At 44.9% G+C, this 12,018-nt stretch overlaps 1 protein-coding gene across 1 annotated transcript in view; it reads left to right on the forward strand.

The window, feature by feature from the left end:
• Window positions 1-12,018, forward strand: part of SPAG9 (sperm associated antigen 9) — a 2,727,931-nt gene that overhangs the window by 269,073 nt on the left and 2,446,840 nt on the right. The window contains exon 4 of the mRNA XM_069654919.1: window positions 11,884-11,975. Within this exon, the coding sequence (XP_069511020.1) occupies window positions 11,884-11,975 (92 nt within the window). The remainder of the gene's footprint in view (window positions 1-11,883; window positions 11,976-12,018) is intronic.

A 12,018-nucleotide genomic window follows, 5' to 3' on the forward strand; every position in this document is an offset into this window, starting at 1 on the left:
AGGGTTAGAACCTCGGGGTCATCTTTGATTCTACACTTTCCTTCTTTGACCACATCACTGGCATCCACGAGATCCACAATGGTGAGATCCCTATCTCTAAGAGCCCCCATCTAAGAAGCACACTACCACCATAATAGGGGCGTTCCCCCTCCCACCAGCGCTCCTCTTTGCGCTCCGACACAGCATGTGCTCCTGTGCAAGGTCCAGCGTCCATAAAATGCCAGCGCACGTTCATTACCAGCCCATTGTTGACACGCGTTGCTAAGCAACTAGCAAGCGTGTGATTGGCCGCATCTATTTGATCTCGTTCCGGAAGGCGAGAGCCAGCCCGATTTCGAAGGCGCGATTTAAAAGGCGCTTCACCTGTCCTTGCCTGTCCGTGGCTTCCGAGGCACAGGGGCCAGAAACCCGACCCGTCCCACCAAGTACTCGCTACAACTTTCGCCTATTGAACTACGACGGCATACCATTCCTTCAGGTTGCCGGCATGACACATTCTGCGACACCGCAACGACAAATACCGACCCAGTGAGTACTTGCTTAGTATCTGCCTCAAGCTCACCGACAAATGCATCACAAAGTAATTGTTGAACCCTGCTTCTAACTATGTCACTGAAGTAGATCAGCACCCGAGTTAGCCACCTAACCCACTCGGAAAGCCGCCCCTCCAGTTGGGGCACACTCTGACTTCACAATTTCATTGCATAACCTGGTTACCTGCCCATGTTGCTTATGCCCAGCTACCTCTAGCCCATTGCATTTCGCATGTACCTAGCCAATTACACTGCCTATTCTGGAGACTTGCCCATGTTGCCTATGCCTAGCTACATGTAGCCCATTTTCTTTTAATTTATTATTATTTTTTTTTGGAAATTTTATTCAGGGACAAACTGAATTTTATCAAAAAGTCAGAAATTCCCTTATCAATTGGTTTGTCCCAGTCTAAGTTTAATGTTCCACTTCTTCCTTAACCCATAAGTCAATATGTCGGCCGGGTTCCTTTCTAAATGGGCATTGTTGTCTCCTTAATATGCCAAAATATTGAGTCAATTAGGTTCGCCGTAGCCACCGTCCATCTGGTGGTTTCTCCGGAAATTAATCTGTTCTATATATCTTCTTCTTCAGTCATCCACGGATTCCCAATCAAAGGTAGTAGGTAAGTAGATCTGATTTGTTTGGTGTAAGGGCAATATATTACAAGATGTTTCAGGGTTTCCACCACCTTCGCCTTTTTACATAGACGGCAACCCTTTTTGCCTGTCGCTCCCCGGATGGCTAGTATTTCTTGTGTTAACAGTAAGTTTAGTCTTGCTTTCATGAACAGAGTTTTTTTTTTTTTTTTCCAGGAAATTTGTCGCAGTAGTTTAGAGGTGTTTTCAATTTGTTAAATGTTGGCGGCAAATGGGTTGGAAGTTTTTCTGCTGCTTTCTCGATTTGTCTGTATCCAATCCGTTTCTTCAATTTTTTTGTTTGATTCTATCTTGATTTTCTTTGAGTTCTTTTTCTGTGCATGCTATTTCAGTTAGCTTCACTTTCCTATTTTCGGCCCATCTGTTAAGGGCTTCACATTTGCCACTTTCCAGTTCTTCCTTGATGATGGTGTATGCCGGTAGTGTCTGCCAGGATTATTTTCCTATAAAATCTCATGGCGCTTTGGTCGACCATGGATAAGAGCGACACTAGGCCCAGCTCTCTTCTAATGGCTGACATAGATGTTGACTTCGGAACGCCTAAGACTGCCTTCCAGACCAGCCCTTCCAACTTGTTCCAAATCGAGCATGGGATAAAAAGGGAAGCTTCCATTCCATACACCAACTTTGGGACCACTTTTGTCTTATAGAAATGTATTGCTGGAATTAATGAGAACTTCCCAAATTTTTTTATCAACAGTCCTCTCTGCGATGTTAATCTTTTGGCTTTATCCCAGAGCATGTCTTGCATAGTCATGTCCGTCCTTGAGCTGTCAATTTGGACTCCGAGGTATGTGATGTTTTTTACCGTTTCAATTTTGGTCTTGTCCAGGTACCAGGTCAGCTGTTTGGATTGTTCTGTATTTTCTCAATTATCAGCACTTTAGTTTTGTTCTTGTTGATTTCTAGATGGTTTCCGTCAATATAGTTCGTCAAGTTGGTTAACTTTCTTTGTAAACCAATTTTCGTCTGATCTATTAGGATTACGTTGTCCGCGTACAAGAGTCTTGGGATGGTCGTTTTACCGATTTTCAGTGGAAAAATCCGAATTTGCGCTTCGGAGTGTTGAAAATCCCCTAAAAGGGCGATAAATTGGGCAGGTGCCAGGGGACAACCCTGCTTGACCCCTCGATTTACCTTGATTTCTTCAGATAGTGTTCCTTGTTGGTTTAGTTTGACTTTTATGGTGTTGTGCGAGTGTAGCGCTTTGACTGGATCGAGAATCGTTTGGGGACAATTCCAAGTGTGTAATTTCGACCACAATATGTTTCGATCTATTTTGTCAAACGCTTTTGAGAGATCGACAAAGGCTAAATAAACCTTGGGTGCCCCTTCCTTTACCTTGGCCTTTAGGATGTTAATTATCATGATGTTGATTGACGTGCTGCCATTTTTTTGGAAACCCGTTTGGAGGTTATCTTGAAATGGACCGCTTTTTTCCCAAACTCTGAAGTGGTCCAACAGGAGAGTTGCATACATTTTTCCTATGATGTCGAGGAGTGCAATCGCCCTGTAATTTTCCTGGTCTTCACGACACCCCTTCTTATAGATCGAGACAATGACTGCTTTCTGCCACGTCTCTGGAATTTGTTGTTTTATCTCGCATTCACCAAAAATCTTGCTGATCACAACCGACCACTCTTTGGGGAATTGTTTGAGAATGACGTTCGTCAGACCGTCCGGCCCGGGAGCTCTAGATGTATTTAGCTACTTAATTTTTGATTCAATGTCCTCAGGGTTAGACAGGACGACCCAAGTTGCGTTGGAGTTGGGCTCTATTGCAAGTGGAGATTCTTTTGGCTCGGCAAATTCCGTCGTTAGACACTTTATCCTTTTTGCCTCTGAGACTGCGTTACTCTGCATCTTACTCGGGTTGTTATTCATACTTTTTATCAGTGACCAGAATTCGCTCGATTTATTGGTTGCTAGTCTTCATCATCGCTTCAGCATCCTGTTGGTATTGAGCCGCTCTGTTGTTTCCGACAACGGTTGTATCTATTTATTTCTAACTGCCATTTTGCCCAGAATTCTTTGGCGTTGGTTTTCTTTGCCCTTCTTCTTAGACGTTGTCCCAATTTTCTTTGTTCCACCAATGCTTTATTGTAGGTGTGCTTTGGCTGGTCAGAATTTGAACGTTTTCCCATCAGCGGTTTTTGATATGCGAGTAATAACGGTAGGTAGTTTGGTCATTCGTCTGTCTTGTTTGACATACGAATTTCCAGGTCGCATGATTTTTTAATTTTCTGGATGTCCGCTTCTGTTAAACGTAACCGTGTTTGTTGGCTGTTTACTTCCGTTGGAACGTGATGGAGAGCTTTTACTGTTCTTGTTTCTTTCCAGGTGAATACCAGCAAATTGTGGTCGCTGTTGATAGTTCTTTGAACTTTGAAGCTCTCAATGCTCGGTGTTAGACCTGTTGTGATGAATATGTAGTCTAGTGTCGCTTTTGAAGAACAACGTTCCCAGGTTGGAATGTTAGTTTGATTTGGAAACAATGTGTCTATGTTTTGGATGTTTCTTGACCTGATGAGATCGTTCCATGCTTTCCCAAGTTCCACGGTTGCGTCCGTTGCCCCGGGCCTTTGATTGTTGGTAATGTTCGCCCTTAGTGCAGCGTTACAATTTGCGTTGAAATCTCCACATATGATAATTTCGATCTCCTCAAAATCTTCATATAGTTGGTCAATTGATGCACCCATATTTGAGCAAAATGTTTTTGTAGACATGCGTTGTGGGTTCCAATAGCCGTTTATTATTGCTAGCAAATTCGAGTGGCCTCCTCTGTTATTTGTGCCAGATTGGGGCAACCTTGTCAAGATCACCAACATTTTGTAGCCTTCTTTCCACTTCCGCGGTTCAGCAAGGCCCAGGCCCGTTTTGATTGCTGTTAACAAACCCGACGACGGTCTTCCTAACAGACCCTTCTTCCAAGGAAAAACCGTCGAGCGTGGGTTTGTCCATCAGCCATGTTTCTTGCAAACATAAAATGTCATATAGGCCTAAATTTACGTCTCCAACCATCATTAGGTGCGAGTGGCCTTTCGTGTTCCATGATCCCAGAATAAATTTATCGTTGACGGGCCGCTCCTCTCCACTTGTTGCGTCGGTGAATTTATCGAGGGCAGGCCCTGGTCGCTGCTATTTGTCACTTTTCTTTTTCCATGTCAATGTAAGCCAGTTCCAGGGACCTTTCAGTTGAGCTAAATCAGACACCTTTGCGTTATTCTTTGCCTCACCGGCATTCACAATGGAATCACTTTGTGGGCGACGTACAGTGTCCTCTTTTTTTTTTTTTTTTTTTTTTTTTACCTCTAGCTGGTTGATGTCCCTGGTCGGGATGATTGTAATGCGTTTCCTGTTTTCTCAGACTTTTCTTGTCCATTTCTCGTTAGTTTCTTTCCCACTTTTTTATTTCGATCAAGCAAAAGCCCATCTGCTCTATTTCTTTAGAAGGCAACTGTTCCAGATGTTTAATTCCCTCTGTTTCTACGTGCAGATAAGCTTTGGCTCTATTTTCTCTATGGTATGGTTCTATTAACTTAAGATCTTCAGTTCTTAAATTCCTGAATGATTTAGTTTTCTTCATTATCTGCAGTACTGTTGGTCGGTTTAGTATTAAATGCTCTTTTTTTGAGTCCAGCTGTTCTAGCTTGAATAAGCGGGTCACTTCTTTCCTTTTAGGTTTCATAATCTCCATCCCTCTCGTTAATTGCTGATGTCCAAAGCTCCTTGTAATTCTGGTCCTTGTGGTTGCATATTTGCAATGGTCCTCTTTCCGATCCCGATGATTTGACCGATTCAAATCCCTGATCTTCTTTTCTGGCCCACGACAGTGGTCTTTGTCACGTTGTTCCTTCGTTTTTGGTTGACCTTGGGTTTCCTGCAATCTTCCCCCCACCCCCCTGTCACGGTCGTTTCTTTCCCACTTTTTTATTTCAGTCAAGCGCAGGCCCATCTGCTCTATTTCCTTAAATGCCGACTGCTCAATATGTTTGATTCCTTCAGGTTTTACGTGCAGGTATGCTTTGGCTCTTTTTTCGCTATGGTATGGTTTAACTAACTTAAGATCTTCAGTTCTGAATTTCCTTAGTGATTTTGTTCTCTTCATTATCTGAACAACTGTTGGTCGATTTAATATTAGATACTCTTTTTTCGAATCCCGTTGTTCTAACTTGAATAAGCGGGTCTCTTCTTTCATTTTAGAGTGCTGGTATCCAGAACTACTTCTGATTCTGGAACTTGTAGTTGGATCTTTGTAATGGTCCTTATTTCGATGTTGTCGGTCGATAACGATGGTCTTTGTCAACCTGTTCCTTCTCTGTCCTTAAATCTTCTTCACTTTCCTGGGTGCGCACTTCCCTCTTCCTGTGTGCCATTTTATCGTCTTCGTTTGAATCGATGACATTACTTTCCCAGTGTTGTGATACATTCATTAGGACAGAGTTTGTCATGAAGTCCTCCACTGTTCTTCGTGATTTTGGTGTGGGTGTTTCTGCTAGGTAGTCCATGTCCGGGACTTGCATTTCCCCTGAATGAGACCCCGTTTTCTTGAGTTTTAAAACCGACTGTGATGTTGTCGTCTTAGACTGGTCTCTTTTTTTGCTTTGGGGTGGATTGTCTTGCTTCGGCTCGGGTGCTGTTGCCGGCGCGCGTGCTTCCTTGTTCACGATCGATGGCCTGGATTCACGTAGAATTGATGGCAGCAAAGTCTGTGATGTTGTCAATTTTATGGACAGTTGTTCCATTCTTTCAATTTTTCTTTCAAGGGCTTCAATTTTACTCTCCCATGTTTTTTGCTGCATGCTTTTCAGATCTTCCACTGCCGTTATGTAGCTTTCTACATGTGCCAATTTTGTAATCATATTTGTGAAATTGCCGCGTTATCTTGGATCTCTTCTTTTATGGCTTCATACAATTTACAAAACGGTGCTAGTACTACAGTCATCGCAGACATGATTGCTATCATGTCCGGCTTCTTGTTCGGGGAATCCTTCTGCATTGCTACAGCTATGTCACTTAGACGATGATTTTTTGGCGAGAGTTGGGTTTTCTCAGCTCTCCTAGGGGCTGCTGGTGACTGTTACCGAGGGCTCCATCAGCGAGCTTTGATCATGATCTATAGTTATTTGGCCAATTGAGGATCTTTTAGTTCTTTGTTCATTGCCTCGCGGTCGTCCCTCTCCGTCAAGGATCGTCAAAGAAGGCAGCTTTAGTGGACCTGTTGCCAAATGGGCCTTTGTCCATGCCAACCGCTGCTCTTTTTCACCCAAATTGGTGTGCCCACCTTGGGTCTTTTGCGCTGGTTGAATGGAAATAATAGAATCCCCCGTCAGTTCCCCCCACTTGTTAGCTATCTTCATCTGTGACAACTTGTTCGTTCTTTTGGATAGTTTGTTGACTGTTTTTGCCTCAGAAACAATGTCGTTTACTGATTGGTCGGGGCTCAGTTGCCTAACCTCTCATGTCTTTTTGATTATTGCTTCTTTCCGTGCTACTGTTGCTCAAATTTTCCTGATGTTCAGTTTCTTCCTCCGCCGGTTTTAGAGGTTGTGACCATGTTGCATCTGTTTTTCTCTGTTTAGACCCTGGCGGATGGTCTTGTGCTACTTCTAGCATCTCCGCATCCGAAACTTCAGTCTCTGCATTGACCTTTCTTCTATATTGCTACGTAGAAAACGCCTTTAAGGGGCACGATAGAAGCGGGTTTGGCAGGTTTTTGGAGGTGGTGCTTCTTCTTTTGATCACCTTTACACCTTCAATGTCTTTTGACTTCGTTTTTGATTCTTTTGACTCCTTTATTGGTTGTCTGTTTGTTAAGTTTCTTTTTAGCTTGGTTGGTATCCGCTCCTTTTTTTTTTTTTTTCTTTTTTCATTCGGTTTTCTGGCAGCTGACTGTAATTGCTCCCCCTCTGTTTCCGTGTTCAAGTTGCCCGTTTCACTGGCTGTGTTTCTCACTGAATTTGCATCACCATCGTCAGATGCGTTGTCCTTCTCACTGTCCGAGTCTAATTCGATTGTTGAGGTCTCAAGGATCTTGTTGATGCCCTTTTCAGGCGTTCTCTTGGAGGTTGTTAGCTTTGCCACATTTAGGTGGTTTGGCTTGTCGATGGAGTGAATCATTGCCTTGAGTTGTATAATGTTCTGCGAATAGTCCGGTTTGTTTCCTGTGGGGTCTTGAATTGCTGTTGTGATTTTTCCTTTATTTTTAATTGGCGACTTATCTGTAGAAAATCTTTGAGAGTTTGTGCTCTTTGCAATTTCAACGACGCTCGGCCGATTGGAAGGAGACCTGGCACTCCGGACCTCCCTTTCGTTTCCCAACTGGAGGGAAGCGGCGTCTGCGCCCTTTTGATTCTCCCCAGCCCAAACCTCTGTTCGCTCTCCCCTCAGCGAGGGCCGTCCTCTGACAGCTTTCGCACCGGAGACACTTGCCTTACATGCGGCTGGCAGACTGCTCGCAGCCACGGGGGAAGGGGGGTGGAGGGTGGCTTCTCTGACTCCACGGCGCTGTTCCCCTGATCCTGGTCACTGGCCTCCACAGACCTCGGGGTCGCTCCAGCCTCCGGACCACACGGCTCCTCCTCCTGCGACATCCACGGTTCTGGGTACACCGGCTCCGAGACTGAGCCTGATGCCGACGCCACGGCTGATGCCGACATCGTTCGTACAGGTACTGCTGTGGGTTCCTTCTCTTTGTCGTCCGTAGAACCGTGGCTCTCTACATTTTGGGAAACTTCTCTATTTCTTCCTGAGGGCGCAAAGTCCTTTACTCGTTTTCCTGAAACTTGGCCAAGGGTTGGCCCCCCTCTCCTGTCTCATTACTGCCTCATGCAGGAGACTTTTGCGTGGGTTTCCCTTTGGGGGGGCGCACTTCGGGCTCCATTAGTCTCTTGCTTCGCGTCTGCAGCGGACTGCTGCAGACTGGCTCCCCACCTCGGCTCACCAGCTCCGCTCTGTGGTGTGTTGGTGCAATTATAGGCACTTCCTGCAAAAGGATGTGGATAGACTGCTGACTGCTGCAGACTGGCTCCCCACCTCGGCTCACCAGCTCTGCTCTGTGTTGTGTTGGTGCAATTATAGGCACTTCCTGCAAAAGGATGTGGATAGACTGCTGACTGCTGCAGACTGGCTCCCCACCTCGGCTCACCAGCTCTGCTCCTCTAGCCCATTGCATTTCGCATGTACCTAGCCAATTGCACTGCCTATTCTGGAGGCTTGCCCATGTTGCCTATGCCTAGCTACCTCTAGCCCATTGCATTTCGCATGTATTTGCCAACTGCCTACCCATCAGTGTCCACACTAACTCACAATGATCCAATTGCCATTACCCCTCTGTCTAAAACACATATTCTAAACTTCCCAGGATCCACCATACTACAACGATCCCTAGTGAATATTATCTGCTCATCTCCTAACCGGACGTCCAAAGTGACCCGCAATCCACTACTGTCAACGACTATGCACACCACAAAGTGCCAATTCTCCAGCTTTGGATTGACATCCCTCTGCGCCCTCACAATAATGGATCTCTTCAATCTCCTACCCTGCACCCTTCAGGAGAGGAACCTAAGACTCTTGAGCAAGACTGCCCCGAATCTATCACCCTAAAGCCAACAGTAGTTGCTCACCAGCTCCAGCCCATAGGGACACCAATCACGCCACCACTGCACATATCTCTGCCCCAGCCAATACACCTACTCCCAAAACATTGCCCAAACACCAGTCCAACACCTTTGCCCACTTTCAGCAACACCACACTAAAAACAACCGCGCCAAACCTACACCCCCCCCAACCCGGGATCTAAACAAAATTACCTCCATCTCAGGAGCCCTCATCAACGCTAGGTCGATTATGGCGCATACTACCGAAATCGCAGACATTCTCTCTAGCGACTCCCAAGACCTCTACTATCCTATCACATTCTCAGGGTTGATGGACCAAACACCAAAGGTGGTGGCCTTGCCATCATAGCCAAAACTAGTCTGCCTCTAAGACTAACCACTCCCCATTAATCAAATCCTGCGAACTGCTTGTAGGGAAACTTACTACCTCCAATAATAGCACACTGACTATCCTTCTGATATACCGACCACCAGGCCCTCTTGGGACCTTCGAGGAAAACATATCCAGTCTTCTCTCTAATGACACCAAGGATACCTCACAAATACTGATTCTAGGAGATTTCAACCTGGGCTTCAATGCCAATGCTATTGCTACAATCCTGTCCGAACACGAGCTAACCCAAAATGTACTCAATCCCACGCACACGAAAGGACGCATCCTAGCTGAACTGCTCCATAACCATCAATAAAATAACCCCACAACACTGGTCTGACCACTACCTTATTGGTTTCTTATCTGAAATCGAGCCCATGAAACAGAAAACGAATGACATGGTCCCACCTCTACCCACGAGAAGCAAAAAAGACATCACGACTGAGAAACTACTCCTACTCATCCTACCTACCTTGTCCGCCGTGTCCAACAATTCCGACCTGAGTGAACTTGTAGAAATCTTCAACACCACCATGACAAAAGCACTCGACACGATTGCACCTGTCAAAACACGTAAAAGTAAACAAAAATCACACCTGAACTCCTGGTTCACACCCCAGCTTAAAGAACTAGAAATGGCTGAACATTTGTGACAGGATACTACTGAAAACAATGTCCCTCACATTCAAATGTCTCAATAATGCCACTCCACCCTACTTTGCTGCCAGATTAACCAAGGAACAGTCCACTCAGAATACTCGATCCTCTGGCCACTCATGTCTCGAAATTCCCAGATTCAGACTCGCCAAAGCCGGCGGAGGCAGCTTCCCAGTCAAAGCTGCATCCCACTGGAACGCACTCCCAGCCTGCCTTAGAGTAGAACAACCCTACACCAGCTTCAGACGCAACTCTCTGAACTGGATCCGATCCACAGACATCTGAATTCCACCCCCACCTGGACTCCCCACAACTGAGCACCCACTCCTTCCACTAGCACTCACAACCGCAGACTCTCAGCCTCTAGCGAACTGCTACTGCACTGGATGTACCTACTGTATGATGCCATGACCTGTACCTATCCTAGAATGTAACCAAGCTTCGAATAACTTGAATAACTGTTGCGCCCGGCTACCTGAGGGTTTTGTGCGCATTATCAAATAACAAACAAACATCACTGAGGTCTCTAAAAAGTCAAACTTCCTACTGCACCTCCTCAGAGGTACTCTAGAGGTACTCTACATTTCCTCTCTTTCCCCCAGAAGCTCACTGTCTTGTTCTCTCTAGGTTGGATTATTGTAACAGCCTCTTTCTAAATCTACCTGCCTCTTCTCTCCGCCCTCTGCAACTAATCCAGAATAGGACGGCAAGACTTGTCCTTGGCCTCTAGCCCTGGGATCGTATCTCTCCAGCTCTGAAATCTCTCCATTGGCTCCCGGTGAATGACCGGGAGCATAGGGAGAGGGCATAGAGGCGGGGCATAGGGAGAGGGCAGTCATTGGCTGGGGGCAGTTTGACCCAGAGACCAGTGATTGGTTACTACTGAGAAAGACAGATCAGAAACGAAACTGATAGTGATTTTTTCTTTACCGAGGATTCCCGGCCTGACGGGGAATATTCATGAGCATGTGAATCCATGCCAGACCCATGCTGGAGAACAAAGGTTAGAGGTAAGTAACTTGTTCCTTAATCATTCTTAGGGTGGCTACCCTGGGGACTCCTGGACCTCCACTGCACCTTCGGAGCCACAGGAATATAAAAGGTTTGATTTCTTTTCATCTTTGTCCTTTTGTCTTTGTGCCTATTTCGGATTGCATTTATCTTCATTTATGAAAATGTGTCCCTTGAAAGCATCTTTCATAAATGAACCTACCCGAGCGCCATTAAACTGTTGCTCGCTAGTGTGAATAGCTGCAATACTCTCAAAGCGACCCATACCGATGCTAATAGCGGCGCAGCCTGTATTAAATTAGCCTGTGGGAAGTTGCCATCCAGTGAAGCCCAAAGCCTTGTGGATTATTGTATAATTCAAACCTAGGTAAAGTAGCAACTGTTAGTTTGCTCAGAAGTGCTCCTTTTGCAGACATTTGTATGCCGCAACTTGGAGATTAATCCACATTTTGTAGACCTTCAGGACTTGATATGTATCTGGCTAACACTTAAGTGAAGGCTGACTTCTTTGTGCATATATTACAGATTATTCGGCCTTCACAAAATCCCTCTTCCCATCATTGAATATATTATATGCTAGTTTTCAGCAATTTATGTATTTGGTGACGAATAATGCTACAAAAATAAATGTGTACCTTATACTTTACTCCTCTATTAAGTTTGCATTTTCCAGCTCTATTAATTATTTTCGTAGTGGAGTAGGGCTTGCTTGCTGTGAAAATGGAACGAAGATTGCCTCCCAGTTGCAGAGGAGTCTGAAAACTGTTGTATTAATCGACCTGAAACTAACACTTTTTGTTCTGAGGGCCTTTGAATGCCTTTATCGTGTTTGTTTAGGGAATTTCTAGGAACATTGGAACATTGTGTTTTTTTTTGTTTTACTGTTTTTGTAGGATTTCTGTGGTCTGGTTTGTCTGACAGTTAATATTAAGCACTTGGCTGAATAAGGAGGAGGAACCCTCTCAGGAGGTTTGCGGAAAAGTAAATTCTCCTTTTTTTATTCATCTTACCTTTTCTTTTTTTTAATAGATGATCCATAATTATATGGAACACTTAGAACGGTTGAAGCATCATCAGCTGCAAGCAGGTGATCAGCTAGAAACATCGGCACAAAAGTTTAGGTAAGTATTATTTTCATGTATCTTGAAATAAACAAATTCTTCT

The sequence above is a fragment of the Ambystoma mexicanum genome, chromosome 3q, assembly GCF_040938575.1.
Source record: "Ambystoma mexicanum isolate Mex_15411 chromosome 3q, UKY_AmexF1_1, whole genome shotgun sequence".
Lineage (NCBI taxonomy): Eukaryota > Metazoa > Chordata > Amphibia > Caudata > Ambystomatidae > Ambystoma > Ambystoma mexicanum.